General features: G+C 48.9%; 2 protein-coding genes across 8 annotated transcripts in view; one reads left to right on the top strand and one right to left on the bottom strand.

The window, feature by feature from the left end:
• The window catches only part of GGA3 (golgi associated, gamma adaptin ear containing, ARF binding protein 3), a 20,285-nt gene extending 12,728 nt beyond the window's left edge, over window positions 1–7,557 (top strand). For 3 of the 7 annotated variants that reach the window (XM_080629477.1, XM_080629474.1, XM_080629476.1), the window contains 7 exons: window positions 115–363; window positions 995–1,062; window positions 1,456–1,778; window positions 2,286–2,551; window positions 2,735–2,904; window positions 3,596–3,706; window positions 4,800–4,940. In XM_080629477.1, the coding sequence (XP_080485603.1) occupies window positions 115–363; window positions 995–1,062; window positions 1,456–1,778; window positions 2,286–2,551; window positions 2,735–2,904; window positions 3,596–3,706; window positions 4,800–4,910 (1,298 nt within the window). In that variant the 3' untranslated portion in view covers window positions 4,911–4,940. Of the gene's footprint in view, window positions 1–114; window positions 364–994; window positions 1,063–1,455; window positions 1,779–2,285; window positions 2,552–2,734; window positions 2,905–3,595; window positions 3,707–4,799 lie in introns of those variants that run through there. The other 4 variants (XR_013958007.1, XR_013958008.1, XM_080629473.1 and 1 more) reach the window with 4 other exon arrangements.
• NUP85 (nucleoporin 85) lies at window positions 7,520–19,865 on the bottom strand. The gene is made up of 19 exons (XM_080629478.1): window positions 19,640–19,865; window positions 19,475–19,568; window positions 19,245–19,407; window positions 18,795–18,865; window positions 18,276–18,319; window positions 17,426–17,495; window positions 16,365–16,486; window positions 15,661–15,795; window positions 14,999–15,121; window positions 14,501–14,632; window positions 13,990–14,096; window positions 13,605–13,688; window positions 12,849–12,914; window positions 12,243–12,394; window positions 12,035–12,152; window positions 10,588–10,688; window positions 8,850–9,001; window positions 8,160–8,246; window positions 7,520–7,629 (listed from the first exon to the last, which is right to left on the bottom strand). The coding sequence occupies exons 1-19, from the start codon at window positions 19,670–19,672 to the stop codon at window positions 7,528–7,530; spliced, it is 1,956 nt and encodes a 651-aa protein (XP_080485604.1). The 5' UTR covers window positions 19,673–19,865; the 3' UTR covers window positions 7,520–7,527.

The raw sequence follows: 19,865 nt of genomic DNA, 5'->3' as shown, positions 1-19,865 counted from the left end.
TAATGAGGATCTGTGTTATCTAAACCATCTCTCTGATCATTTCTTCTGTGCATTGGCTTTGCTCTGAGCCTTTTGCCTTCTCTCCTAGTAGTGCTCTTCTCCTGTCTGCTGCAGGGAGTAACTCCACCAGTAACCGCAACACCCTCATTGACCTGGCTGGACTGGACGTCGGCAGCACCCCACCACCTCCACTGCCACCCAGCACCCTGACACCAGCCCCCCCAGCCGAAATCCCCATCCTCCCACCTCCTCCCCAGGCATCTGCACCCCTGAGGAGCAGCTCCTCTGGCCAAGTGGAAGCTGCACCTGCTCAGCAGAGCAGCAACTCCCTGTCCTTGCTGGATGAGGAGCTGCTGTGCTTAGGTAAGACACTGAGGGGCCACAAAAGGGCTACTCAGTCCATGCCTGACAAAGACTGCTTTCTTCCCTCTGCATGAGTGAGGGCTGGCTGTGTGTGGCGTGCCAAAAAGGAGCATGAGATGCCTTTGGTTTCTAGAGAAGTCCAGGGGACATTCCCTTGCATCATCCCTGATACAAGACTTGGTCATTGAGTCAGGACTAAAAACTCTGATCTTCCCAGACTCGGCTGCATGTGAAGCAACTTGATGTAGTTGCAGTTGGTCTCTGTAGGTGCTTGGACATGCAGTTCGGTACAGGTTTCACCCCTGTACCAAGCAGTACTAAAGAACAAGGTGCCTTAGAGGGGTTGTGTGTAGGAGCTTGCAGAACACCTACCTGTGGAGCCCAGATAGGAACAGCAGAAGACACTGCAAACCAGGGCTAGAAGAGCTGTGCACAGGGGATGGCTGTCAGCTATTGGTGCTGTCAGTCTCTTCCTCATCATAGACTTGCAGCCCATTTCAGCCTTTCCTCAGGTTCTTGGGCTGTGGCAGAGCTGAATCGAGTGGTTTGATGGTACTGAAACAGTTGCCAAAAGATGACACCTCACTCGTGTCCTCCTCCTCCGGTCACCTCCTTCTTGTTTTCCTTTCAGGCCTGAATGACCCTGCCCCTGCAGCACCAAAGGAGACCTCAGAAAACAACCAGTGGAGCATGTTTGAGGTATGAAGGAGGGTCTGGGGCAAAGGGGAGGGATTGTCATTGTGGGAGATCTCAGAACTCACTGTGTCACCTTAAGAAGCATTGGAACGAGCACACAGGCAGAGGGGCAGCTATTCCTGAGGGAAAGTCTGGCTTAGCCCTAAAATCTGGGACAGCTGTGTGTTAAACAGAGTAGATATCCCTGAGCCTGGCTTTCTCAGTTCCCCATCTGTCCCCCATGATGTTAGCACTTCCTTTGCTTAAATTACAGATCAGAGGTAGCCCTGACATAGGCCACAGACTTTGCTGCTTGCCACCCAGCACCTGTGTTTGCGGTAAATCTATCTCCCTCTGTAACACCTCCACAAGAGGGGGTAGCAGCGAGTTAGAGCATCTACTTGTCCTCTCTTTCAGAATGACCAGCTGGACCTGGATTTCTTTAACCCGAAGATGGTGACTGTTGCTTGCAACCCTGCAGGGAACCCTCTTCTCCATCACACATCTCAGACCACATGTGGAACGTCAGTGACGCTGCCCTCTGCTTTCACAGCTTCTCAGACTGCTCCCAGCATCCCAGCACCAAACTCGGCACCGTTTGTATTCCCTGCTGGACCAGCTGCCCCTCTGGGGCCTCCTAAGACTATTCCAGCTGCTCCTGGGTACTTCAGCTCATCTGTGGGGAGCAATATGTCACATAAGATGGATGCATTGGGACAACTCCTTGAAGAAGCCAAAGGGTAACCAAAAGTCCTGGACTTTGCTTTGTCTCTGCACTTGGAAAGCCAAACTTGCTGCAGGTTCAGAGGCAGACTCTAAACTCTCTATTTGGGTAGAAATGTGTGATTGGGATTTGTCTTCTTGGAGGGTTTCAGTTTACAAACTGATAGGAGGGTCCCACCTCTGGAAGGGAAGGGCAGGCACCACTAGGGAGAGCACAGCACCTGTGCTCTGGCCTGAACAAATGTGTGGTGTGAGGTACAGAGGCTGCACCCCTCTTGGCCTCGCCAGCCTTTGCTCTGGTGGGACTCTGCTTCCTTCTTGACTTACACAGGTGATGCTTGACCCTACCACCATCGCTTTCCTTGTAGCTCTCCTCCTTACATGGGACTCTACTGAGCGACAGACTCCAGTCTGGCTCCAGGCCACTGCTGTGTCCTCGAGATCTGCTGTTACCTCTGGGTTTGTGGTGAAATTCCTGCTTCACTTCCAGCTCCATTTCCCATGTTTTCCTGTCTCTCTTGCAGGACTGCCACCCAAGGCATAGTGACACCCTCAGTGTTCCCTGGGGCTGCTTTGCCAACCACTGTCACCTCTGCCCCATTGATAGCGCCTGCAGGGCTGCCAGCCACCGCCCCTGCAGCCCCTCCAGTTCCCTTCCCAAGCAGCTGCCCTGCTGGCTCAGGAAGCCCTCTCTTCCAGCCAGCATCATTCCAGCAGCAAGGCAGTCCCGTGAGAGCACCTGAGATTTCCTTGGCCAATGTCCACGTTCCCTTGGAATCCATCAAACCCAGTGAGTATTTTGGGATTTTCACCTTTCTGTGAACATTTCTGAAAAGCCAAGTTTCTTCCCCAAGCTCATGAAGTAGAGAAAGGCTGAGGTGTCCCAGCTGAACAGTCAGAGTACCTAATGCTGCTACAGGTCATGTTCTGCACCATAAACCTGCATTCCTGTCCCCTTCCCTCCCTGTGGCAGGCAGTGCCCTCCCAGTGACAGCCTACGACAAGAATGGCTTCCGGATCCTCTTGCACTTTGCCCGGGAATGCCCGCCGGGAAGGTCGGATGTGCTGGTGGTGGTGGTCTCCATGCTGAACACGGCACCGCTCCCTGTGAAGAACATCGTGCTCCAGGCTGCTGTGCCAAAGGTAGGGATGGGGTCAGACCCACAGCGATGTGAAACTGCTTTTGGGAAGGCCTGGATGTGAGCTTGGCAATTGGGGCAGCCTGGTTCTGCCGTTCTATAGGCTGTGCTCAGAACATGAAGGTGATTGTCAGAGGCAGAAAACACTGAGTAGGATAAGTCAAGCGCTGCAGGCAGGGTTCTGTGTTAATTGCTGTCTAGGACCAGTCCAGCTGTGTGTGTTCATGGAGGTGGCTCAGGCAGACAGTTACATGGATAGAGCCACCCTTCAGGTCTTCAGGATCAGTTTTTAAGACATCCTAAATCTGCAGTGTGTTCTGTTCTGGTCTTATGCACCTGGACAGTTTGGGATGCGCAGCTTTGTGTTTTGGAAACTGGCTCAGTCTCAGCTGTGATCTGCTGCTGTCAGGAAAGTGTTCACATTAAAACCTCTGGCAAAGAGCACACAGATGAAGGTGCTGTTGGTGTTCGCCTGACCAGTGCTTTTACTTTGGGCTGACTTGTCAGTACCTGTTCAGTCATGTAGGAACATGTTCCTGTCATGTAGGGGTGACTCTTGTTTCCTCATCCTCATGTGTGGATTGATTCTCTTCAGTCTGATGTGTGCTGTTACCTCCCCAGCCTGTGCAAGCATCTCTCATGGTCTCCAGGGCAGGAGATAATCCCTGAGGTTCCTCTCTCTTTTTCACTTGCAGTCCATGAAGGTGAAGCTCCAGCCACCCTCTGGCACGGAGCTGTCTCCATTCAATCCCATCCAGCCGCCTGCTGCCATCACCCAAGTCATGCTCCTGGCAAACCCTGCGAAGGTGAGCAGGGCAGTGGGGTTTATCCTGTCAGGTTTGATGTAAGCTGGATTCTGGGGGGGGTTGGACTGAACATCTGGGCAGATGCAGCCGTTTGTAAGCTGCCCTCCAGAGGTGGTTACTGCATAACGCTGGTGTCTGAATTCAGGGCTGGAGGGAGGCTCTTCCCCAGCAGACTGTGTCAGTGAGGAGAGCAACAAGAAGGACCTTTCTCTGAGCAAAAGGGTTACAGACATGTAAGGCTCAGCTCTGAGGGGTGGCAGTTGGAGTTGTACAAGGACTTTGACTCTCTTGTGCACTGGAAGTGTCTGGCTTTGGTGGTGCTGGTGCTGTAGATGTACTTTTGCCATGTTGAGGCTGTAGCCTGACAGACCTGAACCAACAGACAGATGTCAAATCACATCTATTCCCTTGTTCTGTGGGGATGTCCCTGGGACCAGTGAAACAACGTGGTTAACTCTTCCTTTTCTGCTGATGGTACTGGGAGCACCTGAGCAGCTGCTTGTCCTTGCTGTGGTGACTCATTTAAGTAGCCCACTGCCTAAAGCTCAAAGCTGTGTGCAGGGTTAGCACAGATGTACTCGTCCACATGGTACTACTTGAGAACTGAAGCAAAAGGGTCCTTAAAGAATCAGCTGAAAGCTTTGAAGGATAAATCTCAGAGGGGTTTGGTGGGAAGATGAACAACGCTGTGGGGTGCATGGTGATCCCCTCACTGAAGGACTGGCTCCATCTCTTGCTTGCTGCCTCTCTCAGAGGTTTGCAGAGCAGGAATTACTTCATCTTCCTCCACATGATGAGGAATTTAATCTGGAAAGTTGAACGATTCCAGCAGCATTCCTCAGGCTCAGTGGTGCTGGCCACGTGTGTGCAAACAGTTCATCCCTGCTTCCCTCCTGCTGCTCCATGATAAGCAATAAAGCTTGTGTGGTATAAAAACTGTAAGGGAAATAGGTGAAGAGCTGAACTTCATGGACTTCAAGGCCCTCTTCCCCTGCTGTGTGCTGCAGAAGTTTGATGCTCTCCATAGAGCTGTAACCGTGTTTTTGTTCAGGAGCTGTTCTCATGTTGCTCTTGGGTTTTGTCTCACCTGCAGGAGAAAGTGAGGCTGAGATACAGACTGACCTTCACGCTGGGAGACCAGCCCAGCACAGAGGTGGGCGAAGTGGATCAGTTTCCCCCTGTAGAGCAGTGGGGGAACCTATGACCTTGGGCCACTGCCAGAGACTGTGACAGGACCAGGAGAGGCTCCCGCAGGACTGGAATGGCTGTGGCGTGGCGAGGGACACACGTGCTACCCACTGGTGATGCTGAGCTTTGTTTACATGTCCTGACCACTCTGCTTGTAGCTTTAGTCCAGAATGTTTTGCCCCACATTGGAGGGGTCCTGGAACATTTATGCCAAGCATGGACCGAGGTAGCAGCCGGTACCAGGCAGCGCTGGCTGCTTTTCTCTTGACCTCGGGGTGAGTCTGGTTCTATCTTCCACTCCGTTACACTTGAAGCTATTGTATGTTGAGGGCAGAGCGGGATTTAGTTGGCTCGTTCCTGTACTGCTGTCCAGAGATACCACAGGCTGGTGGGGTGATGATGCCACCGTGAGCTTCCTCAGTGCAGAGCCCTTACGCACGCCCTCCCTCAGACTCTCTCCTCCTCAGTGCCACATGGACCCACTACGCATGTGGAGCAATAATGCTGGATCTGTGAGGGAATGCTCATTTTTTACACTGGAATGGCACTTAAATCCCTTCCTCCCCCTCTGCTGCTTCATTCCCAACAGCCAACATAAGCAGCCCCTCACTCTGTGCTGTGTGCTGCTGCTCTGTCTTTAGTTGGTCTGTATTTGACTTGCTGCCTCCCTTCTGTATCTGCTCGGAGCAGCTGAGGTTTGGATGCAGGTGGTTACATTGGTTATTTTTCTGCCTTCATCGCGTTCCCTAAGGTGGAAAAGAGGAAATGTGTAGTGAGGAGGTAAACAGGGCTGGGATGGAGGGCTCACTGTTGGTGGAGGACAGCAGCCGGCGTGCAGGAATGTCTGTACAATCACTAATCAGGTGCAGCGACTGAATCCAGGGATCAGGAGATGCCTCTTGTGTCCCCTCGTGTGGGCAGTATTATTATTGTAGTTGAATACTGTGTTTTATTGAGCTGAGTACAATGACATACAAGATGTAAATAATAGAGCTATAGGATATCTAAATAGCAACAAGCAGGCAGTGAATGGAAGGAAGCTCCTCTGGGCTGGGATGGTGCATGTGTGGGGTTTGATGCCCCATTAATGTATTAAGTAAGTGGCCAAGTGCAATTGTCTCTGCAAGGGGAAGCAGTTTTGCTGGACGCTGGTGTTGTGTGCTAATGGGGCAGAATCACAGAGTCACAGAATGGTTTGGGTTGGAAGGGACCTTAAAGCTTATCCAGTTCCAACCCCCTGCCGTGGGCAGGGACACCTTCCACTAGAGCAGGTAGAAAAGCCAACCCCTTCCACTACAGAAGCAAGATTTAAGTCACAAAGATGTGATTCCAGCAGTCCCTTCCTCCTCCATGTCCAGTCTCCAGCAGTGCCCCAGTGAGCTTTGAGACTGGTTTAGAGTAATGGGGTTTTTAACGTGCATTGACCACAGCACAGGCAGGGCAGGTCCTTGCACACTGCACAGTGCCGCCAGGCAGCGGCTCTTACCAGAGCAGGGTGGGAGCTGTCAGCTGAAGCATGAGAGGAGACCCTTGCCTGAGATAGGAGAACTGGAGGAGAAGGTGCTGCTGTAAACCCCATGGCTGCACACGTAGCTCAGGTACGTGCAGCTGCCTTTCCTTTACTGTGCTGTAAAGTAGAATCACTGGAGGGGAAAAACTCAGTGGATTTGAAGGTCTGAGGGCCCTGATCAGGGGAGGCACCAGTTGTAGAAACCCCTGAACGATGAATCAAAGCTCAGCCAAGGAACTTGCTGTAAATGCCTGGGCTGAAGCTTGGATTGTTGGATGCCTAAAGAGCAGTTTTAACCCGATGGACTAGGCTAGGGAACAAGGAGAGAATTCTCTGTGCCTCAGCCAGCACTTTAGACACAGCAGGTGCAGGGTGGTGCTTAGGAGGTGGCAGCATGTCCTGAGGCAGGTTTCACTGCTGGGGACGCAGTGTGAGTCTCGCTGTGACTCTGGGCAGGTCAGAGGAGCACAAGTGCTCTCTGCAGCCTGGCTTTGTTCTGTGTCAGTGCTGCCCGTGCTGTGCAGCCGGACAGAGAGAGGCTTCCAGAGTCCTGCTGTGTGGAAATGCGGTTATAAGCTTTGGAAAAGAAACCTCTGAATGTTCCCTGTCTGTAGGGTGAGGTTCCTGCTCACCCCCACAGCTGTAACTGTACATACATCTCCAATGCATTCAATCTGCTGCATGTGAAATAAATTGATTTCCCTACTTTGCTCTGTGGGTCGCCCTTACTAGTGAGTGCTGCTGCGGTCAGTGCTGCTTCTGGGAAACCTAAAACTCAACCCATTGTCTCAAGGCCATCAAACTAAGGGAAAATGGAGAAGCTGCTGTTTCCTAAACTTCCCTTGTCTTAAAAGGTGGGCTTGGTGTCAGCTCTGGGTACTGGAGCAAAGCAACCGGAAAAGCCAAGGTAACACTGCCTTTGGTGACGGGGTTGACTTCACTGGGGAGGGCTGGCAGCTGCAACAAACACCCTCAGCCTTTTGATGCAGCTCCTTCTTAGAAGCTGTGTCTACGGCAGCCAAGAGCAAATCTCAGCAATATGCAAAACAAGGCATTTATTCTTAGAAAAGCACTTGGGTTTATGTACAGTGAACCACAGAGGAAGAGTAAAATCACACTGACTTCAGGATGCTTCGAGCGTGCCTTCCTTGACGATGACTCGTGCAAGGTTCCGTGCAAGAGCAAGCCTCAGCATTTCCACTTTCATCGTCTCAACGTTGTCATCCTGGAAGCAAGCAGAGCTGGGGTTAGGCTGCTGCACACAGCAGTGAGCTGGGGATGGGCTCTCCATGGGTCTTGGAAAGAAAGGACGTTCAGAGGCAAAGCATGTGAGTGTCTACCTGTTAAGGGGAACTCCTCAGAAAAGGAAGAGCTGCATTTCCTACTTTCTAGATCACACAGGCAGCACTACAAAGCCTTTTCTTTTCCTGTCAGCTGCATGAGCAGCAAATGCTTCCTGTGCTGCATCTGGAACCTTCCACAGCTCGAGCTGTTGGCAAGCTGTTGGCAGCATCTCCACTTTGCATTGCCCATGTCTTGTGCACTTACTGACCTTGGAAAAGGATCCCAGTCCAGCTCCAGCAGAACAGGGAGGAGCAGAAGTGCTCCAGCACTGGGTCTGTGTCTATGGCAATCCCAATTGACTGGCCTTACCTCGGGCTCTCCCCCTTCTGCCCTCGCACAGGACTATAAATGCTGTGTGACCCTGGCCCTCCCCACTGATCATTATCCAGTTGTCCTCAGAGTAGGAGGTACCTGGAATTTCTGCTTGTCTGACTTCCCTGCTGTCAGGTCTTCCAGGCACTGCATCAACTCATACGTCTGCTCTGCTGAAAATATGACCTGTAGGAACGGAAGCATTTACTGAAAGGGATGGAGTTTGAGGACATCACACAACCAGAACTCAGCTGAGAGCAAGAGAAAGCTCCCACACTCTCAGATCCATCCTGACCTGTTAAACCAGGGTAATTCAGGCTGGAAGTGACTTTGGGAGGCCTCTAGTGCCACCTCCTGCACAAAGCAGGGTCAGCTTTGAGGTCAGAATGGGTCCTCTGGGCTTTACCCACTCATGGGTCTGCAATTGCTGAACTGTCATTTTCTTGATAATGAAGTATAGAAGAAGGGTGCAGAAGAAGGAAGCACCAGAACAACCTTCAAGCCAAGTACCAAGAGGAGCTGCATGTGCTGTGTACTCCGATGGATCCCACTGCTGCTTTCTAAAGGCAGGGAATCAGGTTAAGAGTGGTTTGTTCTGTCCTGGCTCTTGTGTGCTCCCACTGATGGCACCCTTGGGTGATCTGCAGTTCTGGATGAGCTCTTTTGCACTGGAGGTGCATCTCTGAGTTGGGATGTGGGGAGAAAGGGGGTCACCACTTTGAGATCCGCTGTCACGAAGGAAGGAAAGAGCAATGGGGGGGGGTTTGCTGTGTGTGACCAGCTGCTCACCTCTTTCTGCTCCAGCAGGGGAAGGGCATCTGTCAGCAGGGTCATCCAGAAGGAGCAGGGAGCAATGTGAGCTGTCATCAGCATCAACAGCAGCCTGGCAGCCTCGGAGAACCGCTTCTCCCCATAGAGCCGGTGGAATTCCCGGTACTTGCCTGCACACGGGTGTTGGGGAAGGGGAAAAGGTGTCAGTGTCTGTCAGACCCAGAGGTAGAACCACCCCCAATTGAGACTCCAAAGCAGCTGGGTGAGGGAGAAGGGGAATGTTGTTAAAACAGAAGCTGGCTGAGAAGGCAGCTAAAAGCCTGTGACTGTGCTGGTAGGATTCACTGATTGAGCCAGGCCGGTCACTCACTGGTGCTGTCTGGTGCTGGGTGTTCACTGGGCAACAGCACGAGCAGCTCAGAGACACTGGTGTCATCTGCAGAAACCAGGAACAAGAGGGGAGAAGCAGGGGGTAACTGTTCCCTTTGATACCACAGAAATGGGGAGGTCTGAATGCCTGCACTGTCTTCCTGAGTGGTTCAATGAAACTGAGATCCTTGTTAATGTGGAAAGTTCTGGTTTTGCTAAGAATTAGTTAGATCAGTACTAAGATCAGTTAGACCTGTAGGTGAGAACTGCCTGAGGATGAAAATGAGGTTTAATCTGTGGCTTTGTTTGTATCCACATACTGCAGCAGTGATTCCCACTCAGATCCCCTTCAACTAATGCTTCAAGCTCAAGACAGAGACATGTGAAAGTTGTCCAGCAAAAGAACACCTGATGTTCCTAAAAAACTCCCAGCAGGAATATCTTCAGGCCTTTCAGGATGTTTTATCAACAGCAGAAAGGGAATTTCTCTCAACCACAGTTTCTAAGCACAGTTTCACAATTAAGCTGTGAATCTTTGGGGCTGATGCCACGGCCACTGGGTAACACTGGGCACACAGGGATGTGACCAATTTGCAAAGTCACAGTCAGCTTCTAGGCTTAATTTAGGATCAGGTTTAAAGAAGGGAAATACAGTTCCAGTTTTGCAAGCCTGGACCAAACAGGAACAGATCAAATTCAGGATCACCCTCACTGCAGTGCTGGTGTCAGCCAGAAGGAGTCAGCCCAGCTGCCAACAGCTATTGCGAACTCTGGTTAGGTTTTAGCCCCAGTGATTGTGCTCCCTAATGCCCAGCTCCAGAGAAAGGTGCCTTTTGTCTCCATTTCCTTTCTCAGCCCATCAATCAGAGGCCCCAGAGCAGCTGCAGCCAGGTCACCACAGCCTGAAACAGCTGTTACTGGGCACAACTGCCACAGTGAGAGGGGAAGAGAGAGCTTAAGTTTGAATGAGCTTGACCTTGGCACATGGAACCAAGAGAAGTGGTTGAGAGTCTAAGGAACTTTCTAAAGTCAGTAACATCATCACATTGTCAAGATCACTTAAACCACTCGTTTCTCTGCCATGGAAGCCCCCTCAGGTCTTCCAGACCACATTTGTTGGTGTTTCAGAGGCTCTCTAGGTAGTGATACTGGCTTGGAAAAGACTGTCCTGCTAAAAGCAGTGCAGGACATATGCTGCTGTGAGCACAGCTGTATGAGCAGTCTCCTGGTAGCGATCAGGCTGCATCCCCCATCACCTTCAGCCATTTGCTTTCCCCTCATCACTAAACCAGGATGTAGCCAGGTGGAAGAAGAGCCAAATCCAAGTGATCCTGTGGAGTTAGCTGTGTTCTAAGTAACAGCCCAGAATGAAAACTGCATGTCTCACCAAGAAACGTCAGTCGGTCACTGAGCAGCATGGATGGTCCCAGGTTATCAATGAGGTCCAAATCAGAGAAGCTCCCCCTTTCACAGTAATCCTTAAGGAAGCTGGGGAGAGTATACAACGCAACTAAAGCTTAGAGGGAGGAACATCATCCACGTTAGCTTTGTATCTCCTAATCCCTTCCCAGAACACTTCACTGTACTGAGCTCCACCTCAATCAGCCCCTTGTGAGGGTTTCAAAAGGCATCAAAACATTTCCTGAAAGTGGACAATGAATAAATTGGCCACTCAATTTATTCTGGGTTTTGTGGGAGTTGAGATCTGCTCTTTGAAAGGAGTGAGTGAAGGAGGGAGCACAGGAAGCTGAGGCTGGCGGGTGCATAAATAATACTCCCAGATCATAACAAAAAGCCCTGTTTTTCTGCTGTGTAAAAACGCTGATAAGCAGCAGGAACAAAATAATTCTAAAAGCTTCTCATTTGTTTTGCTGCAGCCTTCATGATGCTGCTTCTTGCAGAGCTGCTTCCTGGGCTGGTTTCCTTTCACCTTCTGTTGAAAGAAACAGAACGATTCCCACTCCCTGAAAGAACAAACGAAACAACCCCAAACTAAACCCCCAACCCAGCAATCTCTTACTCCCTGTTTCCACTGCTGAGGACAGCGTTGCCTCGCCACCTACCCAAGGTGTAATTTCAGTACCGGACTCAAACCATGCAGAGGTAGGTGCCTGCACATTTCCATTAGCAAACAAATACATGACATGGATTGTGAGGGAGTGAAAAGCTTAGAGAGTTGCCAGAGCTTCTGCCCAGGCCTTATCAGCATCCTCTTCAGGTTATAACATTCCCCCTCTAAGGTCAGATGTTGCGACAAGCTTAAGCAAAACCAGGGACACAACAGAACTTCATTCTCTGGTACATCTGTTAAATGGGGGCTGAGAGTCTTTGCAGAAATGGTGGCTCAAGTGACTCCCATTGACTTGTGTGGTTTCCTGGTGAACTGGACTGGTTAAGAATAACCTGCTGAATATAAAGCCCAGAAGGGCCTCATCCTCCACCCAAACCAGTTCCCTGGTTCACTGTACAGTCCATCAAACAGCCCTTTCAAAGCAAGTGAAAGGGCAGTTCATGAGATGAGAGAGATTGCCCAAAGAGATGTTTACCAAAGCAAGGTCTAAAAGGCTTGGCCTGTTGGATAAAGCCAATCTGTTTCATCTCTAGACTGCACGAAGTAAAACAGTGTAGAAAAGAACCAGGCAGGGTAGTGCAGATGAGAGTACTTGGGGATGTCATTTGCTAGTCCAGAAGCAGGCACTTGCTCTGAAGGAAAGCCAGTGTCCATCTGCCTGCAGCAGGACCTGCTCTGCTCCGCTCCACTGCAGTGGCTGACAGCCCTCTCCCCACCACCCCACTCTGGTAGCATTCCTCTGGGAGCTGTTGCTCACACTCACCGATCTGAGATGAGTGTAGCAAAAGCTGCATCTTTAGCTCTGATGCTCCAGGACAGCGCAGAGCCCAAGCGGTTATTCCGCAGCGCCTTCATGGCCATGATCTTACAGATGCTACGGACTGAGAAGGAAATACAGGAGAACATGGAAAGAATTAGTTCCAGTGACTTCACTTATCACTACAAAGCAGTGAGATTTACAAATCAATCACCTTGTTCCTGCATCTGCCTCTGCTCGCAGATCCTCAGCACTTTGAGAGCCTTCTGTTCTGTATTGAGGGGTATCCGTTCAATGTGCAGCTCCAAATACACTCTGCCATACTCAGGGCAGTAGTCAAAGTAATCGACTCCCAGCTGCCACAGGCTGAGAGAGGGGACAAAACCCACCATCAGGTACTCTGATCATGTACATCTTAAATAAGCGCAACAGTAAAGTCACAAGGAGAAGCTGGGTCTGCATTAATAACAGTAAGTCAATCAGTATTCAGACCTAAAATGGGTTCTACTTTCTACCAAATACAACTGTGGAACACCTGCAGCTCCCAAGTGCCTTGGTACAAGTTGTTCTGTACTAGGAAAGCCCCATGACAGGAGGATTCTGCCCAGGTCAGCACGCTCCACAGGTTCTAACAAATAGCTTTTGTCTTCCATTCAGGAGAGAAAACATGCTCATGTTGCATGATCCCTTCAGGACACCTCTGCTAGGATCCAAACAGTGGCTTTGTAAGTTTTGCCTTTTTGTTTCATTAATATGGAGTTATTTGTGTTGGCTGCCCCTACGTTAGTCTATTGTCTGAGTAAAAAACAGAAGTTGGTACCTGTGATGGGAGAAGAGTCCTGAGGCATACTCCAGCAGGAGGAATTCACGCATATTTGAACCAAAACTAGGGGGGACAGAGGAAATGAACAGGAGCCATTATTTGCACCTCACTGGAAAAACCTGCTGACTTGATTTCACAAGCATTTCAATTTAAGTACCATGTTTTCTCATGGGCCATCTTAATCTTTGTTCCTTGGGCCTAAGTTGCAGGTCAGCTTTCTCCTTGGGGAGACCTGCCACACAGCTAACGGCACTGAGCAAATATAACTGAAAGAAAGTGCTTTAAGAAACTGAAACCTCAAGGGAATTCAGACAGCAAAATCCAATTGCTCAAACATCAATTTATCCCGGATGCAATACTGAAATTCTTTTTAGGTTCATTTCTCACCATTCCAAATAATCAACAAATATTTGGGCCCTTGATTGTATTTCAGATAAAATTATATTTAAGAATGCTAACACTGTACTGAGGCACTGCTGAACAGGACATCAAATTCATCAGCAACTGCTTCTGCTTCTCAGAGCATCTGGGCTGCCTGTAACTTCAGAGGCACATAGAATCATAGAATGGTTAAGAACTGGAAAAGACCTTAAGATCCTGTAGCTCCAACCCCCTGCCACAGATGACATGCAGCACCTTTATTCTCCATCTTCTGTACAGGCCCAAGATGCTTCTTTTCAACCAACATTCACATGCTGCTTCAGTCATCTCTACTGCTGGGTGTCTGAATAATCAATGCAAAGAAATACTTACTACAGATTGTGAGACTGCAGGAGCTTACAGTGGTCCAGCAGGTCAGTCAGATGAGCCACAAACCACCAGTTGCTCAGGGCAATGCTGTATTTGAAACAAGGAAAAGAAAGGAAAAACTAAGCCTACCACTGCCAAGAAACGTGTCACATTTTCCACAGGCATTTCTTCCCAATACAGAGGCTGTATTCCAGCATGATGTCTGGTTGCAATGTCCCAGACCTAATAGAATACTTGTAATTGCTGCCTGCTTCATGTACTTTTGCTAAATCCTTGGAAAGGATGATGAGGTGGCTGTACCCGTATCCTCTACCCCAAATCCTACTGCAGTAAATGCACACAGTAGCAATACTGTAGAACCAGAGAATCAAAAACCTTAGAACTCCACCTGCATTCCTTGATCACTTGATGAATCTCAAATTCAAAGGCTGCCATTAAAATCGTGTCTAGAGGCTCAGGGCTGCATTCTCCTCCCAGGAACAGGTCCATGCTAGACTGTGAAATGAGATTACAAGACATGATAAATGCCGCAGTTGTGAGATGGTAAAAGGAAGACATTTGGTTGGATGTAATAGTCTTGTTTCGGTTATTTTACAGGAAATAACAGGTCACAGAGACTGAACACATTAATAAAAATAAGATTTTTTTCCTTATTTTAGCATAAGGAAACTGGGGAAGCAATCTGCAGGAACAAGACTGGTGACAGCAGCCACTGAAGAGAGTGGGTCTTCAACAATAATTTGTCCACTGTATCAGTCTCCTGACCCACTTCAGATTCTAGGGAACATCTTACAGGTATGCAGCTGTAGGATATCAACCCTCCCAAAGTTTTCTTTAAGTCAGTAACCCGTGTGTGTGTGTGAAACAGAGGAGAATATCCAAGTAATTCTATCTCATGCCTGTGCATAAAACCGCAGCTCCATCGGCTTCACTGTTGGGTGGGAATACAGGAGTCGGGTAACCAGGAAGTGGTACCAAGTGGTCATGAGTTCCTTCTTCTCCAGTATGGCATCCTCATCTCCCAGCAGGATCTAACAGAAAAGAGACACAGGAGTGATCCTCCAAATCCAGCAATGCACATAGTTGCACTGGAGCTCTTTAGAAGCATTACTCCCAGTTTTCAAAGTTTTAATCAAAATGAAATAACAAATGACAAAGATCCTTCTCAGAGCCCAGTTTCCTCATCAGCCCCATGGCCTTGGACAGGAAGCGAAAATGATCTGCCCAGTCCTGCAAAGACTGCTGCAAAACAAAGAACACAGAAGACTGGCCTGAAAGCTCCTGATTTAATGAACAGATCATCCTGCATATTCAAGTTATCTACACACGGCTCCTGAAATACACGAGACGCTGATCTGATACTTGTCCAGTTTCTCTCGTTCCCAGCAAAAACACACCTTGCAGATGGATTCCATGTGGGAATTGGAAGCAAAAGTTCCATCCTGTAGATACCGCTGACATTCTTCATGCCAGTGCTGCCATTTCAGCTCCATCTCGGTCAGTGTCTGGGTGTTGTTAAGCTGAACAGAGGAGAAGATACATAAAATAAGGAAAACACCAAGTCAAATCACAGCAGATGCTTAGGGCTGAACTCAATCAGTTGTGATAAAAAGCTAAATCCATTTTTACATTGTCCTACAGTTATATTTGGAGCGTCTTACTTTACCCATCTGAATAAGGCAAAGGGGAGCCTGTGAGAGGTTACTGTGATGCAGCTGCAGTTTTTCCTCCACAAGGAAATCACTGCAACAGAGGGAAACTGCTGGAAAAGCCTTCGCAGAATATTCTGTACAAGGGAATAGTTCTCACCAGGATGTTTCACACACCTGGATAATGGATTCTGCTGCAAAATGATTTTTCTATGTTGGTTTGTCACCTACCAAGCTCTTCTTGGGATGGTTGGGTCTTTAGGGCAACTCAAGAACACAAATATTATTACTGTAAAGGATTAAGACTGAGATGTTTTAGTGATGAACATACTATACTAAAACAGGAGCCACATCAGAGCAGTTCTCTTTTCCCAGTGGAACAGCATGATAACAATCTTCTTTATACATACGCTGGGCACAGGCATCTTCTTCATCAAGTCATCCAGGATTCTGTACATGTTCATTGATGTGGGATTGGCACTGGCTTCCTTGGAGAGCAAGTGCCGTGCTTCATCCATTCGGCCTTGCAGCACGAAGACATCCACCTGCAAAAAGAACCCATCTGTGAGCACCACACAGGGCTGGAAAACACCCAGGAGAGTGTCAGAGTTCACTTGTGAGTTAAGTGGACAAGGGGTAATGGGTTAAAACTTAAACAGGGGAAGTTTAGATTGGATATAAGGAAGAAATTCTTTACTGTAAGGGTGGTGAGGCACTGGAATGGGTTGCCCAGGGAGGTTGTGAATGCTCCATCCTTGGCAGTGTTCAAGGCCAGGCTGGATGAGGCCTTGGGTGGCAGGGTTTAGTGTGAGGTGTCCCTGCCCGTGGCAGGGGCGTTGGAACTAGATGATCTTAAGGTCCTTTCCAACCCTAACTATTCTATGATTCTATAAATGCTTAAACTCTAGGGCCTGCTAATTCAAGTACACAGTGTCTTGACCTCTGTGGAGGATGAAAATGAAAGGATGAGGATGGGAATGATCTTCAGAACGGCTTCATCTTAAAAGCTATGGAGGTAGACAGCAGCATCCTAGGAATCAGTTTTTAGAGATCATCTAGTGTTGAGTAGGGAAGAGGAAGGTAAAGCACACAGGCTGGGTGAGACTGTACTCACCACATTCCAGAAGAGCTCGTGTTTTGGTGGATCTTCACTGCTCAGAACTTCACGGACCATGTTGTCCACATCACAGACATGAAGTCGCACCCAGTCGAGGAGGCGAAGCAGGAGGGGGCCAGCTTTATGCAGAGAAGATTGCATTGTTAGTTCCCAAGTGTCTGGTCCCAAGCCGCTCTCTTACTTGCTTCTAACCCTAATGGCTTGACAATCACTATCTGAGGTTTACTGATTGGATTTCTACCTGCCACAATCAAATTACAAAGGCTCAGAGCTCCTCAGCAGCCAGCCTGTGAGAGCACGGAGGCTGTGGGAGCCCCAGCCTGCTGACAGAATTCCAGGTGGCAAATCAGAACAGCACCACAGTCCAGGAGAAAACCCTAACCAGAAACTTGAAGAAATAAAAGGTGAGTGATTCAGATCATAAATCTTGCAATGCCAAAGGACACACAGAATGTTCCTGTTTAATTTAGCATCAATTCATTATTCTTAACTGAATATAAGGAAGAAATCTGGCACTTGCTGGTTAACTTTTCTTCAGATTAAGTAATCTACAATGTCTGAATCTTTCTTCTGACTTCTGGGACTGTGTAAGTAGAGTATTTGTCTGCAGAATCCCATTTCCTTAATATTTACTACCTTCAAACGCCAGTGTAAAACTGACTTCAGAAATGGCATCTAAAGTTAAAGGAGTTGCAGCAGAGTAAATGTTAGTTGACATCAACATATTTGATGCTCAAAGATGTGTTTCTGCTTCGAAGTCAAATAAATTGGCAACAACTTTTGATATCCCTCTTTTTCCCTACCTGTCAAAAAGAGAATTTACATTGTAGTGCACTACATGAGGGGAAAAGGTAGGAGTCAAATCTAATAGCTTGACATAACTCAGTATGACAAAGGCAATTTACTGGGGCTGAAGAGGTATTAAAAGGCTTATTGACATGTGCTGTATCTCTAAAACATATTAAAATATGACACAATAGATGCTATATATATTTTAAACAAATAAACACGCAAACCAAAAGCCCTTCAGTCTTAATGTCAGATAGTTCACTGCTTACCTGCAGCTGCTTCAACAAACAGAATCTCACACAGGTTCCAAATCAGCTCCATCGCAGAGAGGATGGAAACCTGTAGGATGAAAAAAACAGGGCCATGTGTCAGATCCAGTCATTATTCCAGTTGTTGGGAATAATAACACACAAAGGCATCTGCTGTCTGTAGCAGTCAGGTAAGCTCAGTTTTTACAGGCAAGAGAAATGTCATATTGACATTCCAGAGATACATATTAAAAGGCAGCAACAGGCCACAACTTGGCTACACAGATTCAGCTTAGAAAATACTGCCACTGTTTGTGTACTGAACTGCAGTGATGATCCGTCACCAGTGGGCAAGACTGAGAGCACAGTAGTAGTAGTACAGTAGTACACAGAAAGTGTTATTTTCAGCCTTTTTGCACTCCTAAGATTTAATACAAACAGCAAAGAAAGGCCAATGAAGCGGTATCACTGCAGTTACCAGGACAAAATTACCATAAGCACTGCTCTTCCTACACACTCACAGTGAAAATCTAAAGCTTGCCATGAAGCCTATTGGAACTTGCATGTTTGAGGGGTGAAGTTTCAGACAGCCAAGTACCAGCTCACAGCTGACTTAAGAGACAAGAAAACATCACCCCTATAACACTGGACACGTGCACAAGAAACGGAAGTGAATTGAGATGTTGGGCTCTTTTTTTTTTTTTTGTTCTAGAAATAAAAGGGCTAACTATTCCCATTTATTCTTGGTCACAAACTGAATCCAAAATACTAAACCACAGTTGAATCTAAAATTCCATACTGCCACAGTGTTGGCCTCCTTGATGGATTTAAGAGCCAGGATTAATGCTCTAGTGTGACTACATGACATTACCTGGGTGCTGTACTGGTTTTGCAGGGCAGGGTCCCGTGCTGAAACTGAGAGAGGAACAAGGAAAGTCAAAGTGTGACAGATTTACTTTTCACAGCCCTTTCTGGGCTCACAAATAAAGACAACAGTACGTGATTACTCATCAAGCACAGGCCCGAGTACGCACATGGCAAAGCTAACTTTTACAGAGAAGTTTGCTTTATAAATCCTGTGCAAATCTGGGTATGGCAACAGGGAATGGATGGAAGAGTAAAATCTCCCACTTTATCAGGGGAGCCAGCTCTTAATTTGGACTCTGTTTCCCATAAAACTGCAACCTGAGATATGAAAAGACTGCAAATCCCCAGAAAATCTGTTAAAATATGGTAGGAAAAAAAAATAAATCTCTGACCAGATTTACAAAGTTGGAAATCTCCTGGATGCAGATTTCATTTTACAGTAGTTGTGATAACTCACAATTGAAATGCTACTTTATAATCCCAAGTAGCATTTCCTTTTATTGCTGTAAGAGAACAAACTTACTAGCCGCCTGGTGCATGTCCTCCATGCAGGCTCTGATCACCGACCGGTAGTTTTTACTCACTTGAACCAAACTGCCAAACACAGAAAGGCTTCAGTTAGAAAGTGCTGTGTGAGTTTTAGTCTCCTGTCTGTTGACAACTAGCTTTGCAAGTTCCTCTGCAGCAGCAGATGCTCCCAATACTTGGGTGAATCAGTGGGGATCAGTGAGGCTGTGTGCAGTGGTTGCTATATGGTGGCGACACAGCACAGTTACTTGGTTTGTTACTCTGGGTTTTTTTTACTCCGAAACAGTCATTGTTTCTGCACTGCAGCTGATTACAGCAGCTCGAGGCAGACTGGTCAATTGCATCTGCCTCACCAGAGGCATTTCTAAGCCCCAGGCACTTTCCTGGCTGGAGAAGGCGCAGGGAGAGCGGGTGTTTCCCGCCCTCCCGCTCCCCATCCACTCACTGCGCTTTCCTCGACTTCCCCGCCAGCTCCTCCTCGCTCCGCTGCAGCCCGATGAAGATCCCGTGCGACTCATTGAAGAGTTTCCGCAGGGTGTGGATGTAGATGTCCTGATCCTTGCGGACCACGAAGACGCGGGAGGCGCTCGGTCCTCCATCCGCGGTACCTGCAAACACACGAGCTCAGCGCCGGGGCAGAGGCGCCCGATCCAGCCCGCCCCGGCCGGGACCCACCTGTGCGGTGGAAGCGTGTCTCGCACACCAGCACCTCCGCGGGGCCCCAGGCGAAACAGAGCTGCCTGGCGGACGGGTCCGCGCCCGGCACCACCTGCGAGGGGACAGCGGCACGTCAGAGGTGCCCGCACAGTCCCGCCCCGCCCCGCGCCCCCCGGCCCGCACCATCAGCGGCGGCTCCGCGTCCAGCTCCTCCATGGCTGCTGCCGCGCTGCTCTCCCGACAAGGCCCCGCCGCGGCTGCCCTCGCCGCTGCCTGCGCCGCCCCGCAGCCCCGCCGCGCTCCGCCGCTTCCCCGCGCCGCTGCCCGCCCTGGGTGAGACACGGGCCGGGGGAAGGGGCCCAGCGGGGATGCGCCGGCTCGGGGCAGGCGTCCGCAGTTCAGCCCCGGA

This window comes from Psittacula echo (assembly GCF_963264785.1).
Source record: "Psittacula echo genome assembly, chromosome: 14".
In the NCBI taxonomy this organism is placed as follows: Eukaryota; Metazoa; Chordata; class Aves; order Psittaciformes; family Psittacidae; genus Psittacula; species Psittacula echo.
Note: the sequence above shows the minus strand (reverse complement) of the source record. Positions and strands in the feature narration are given on the sequence as shown.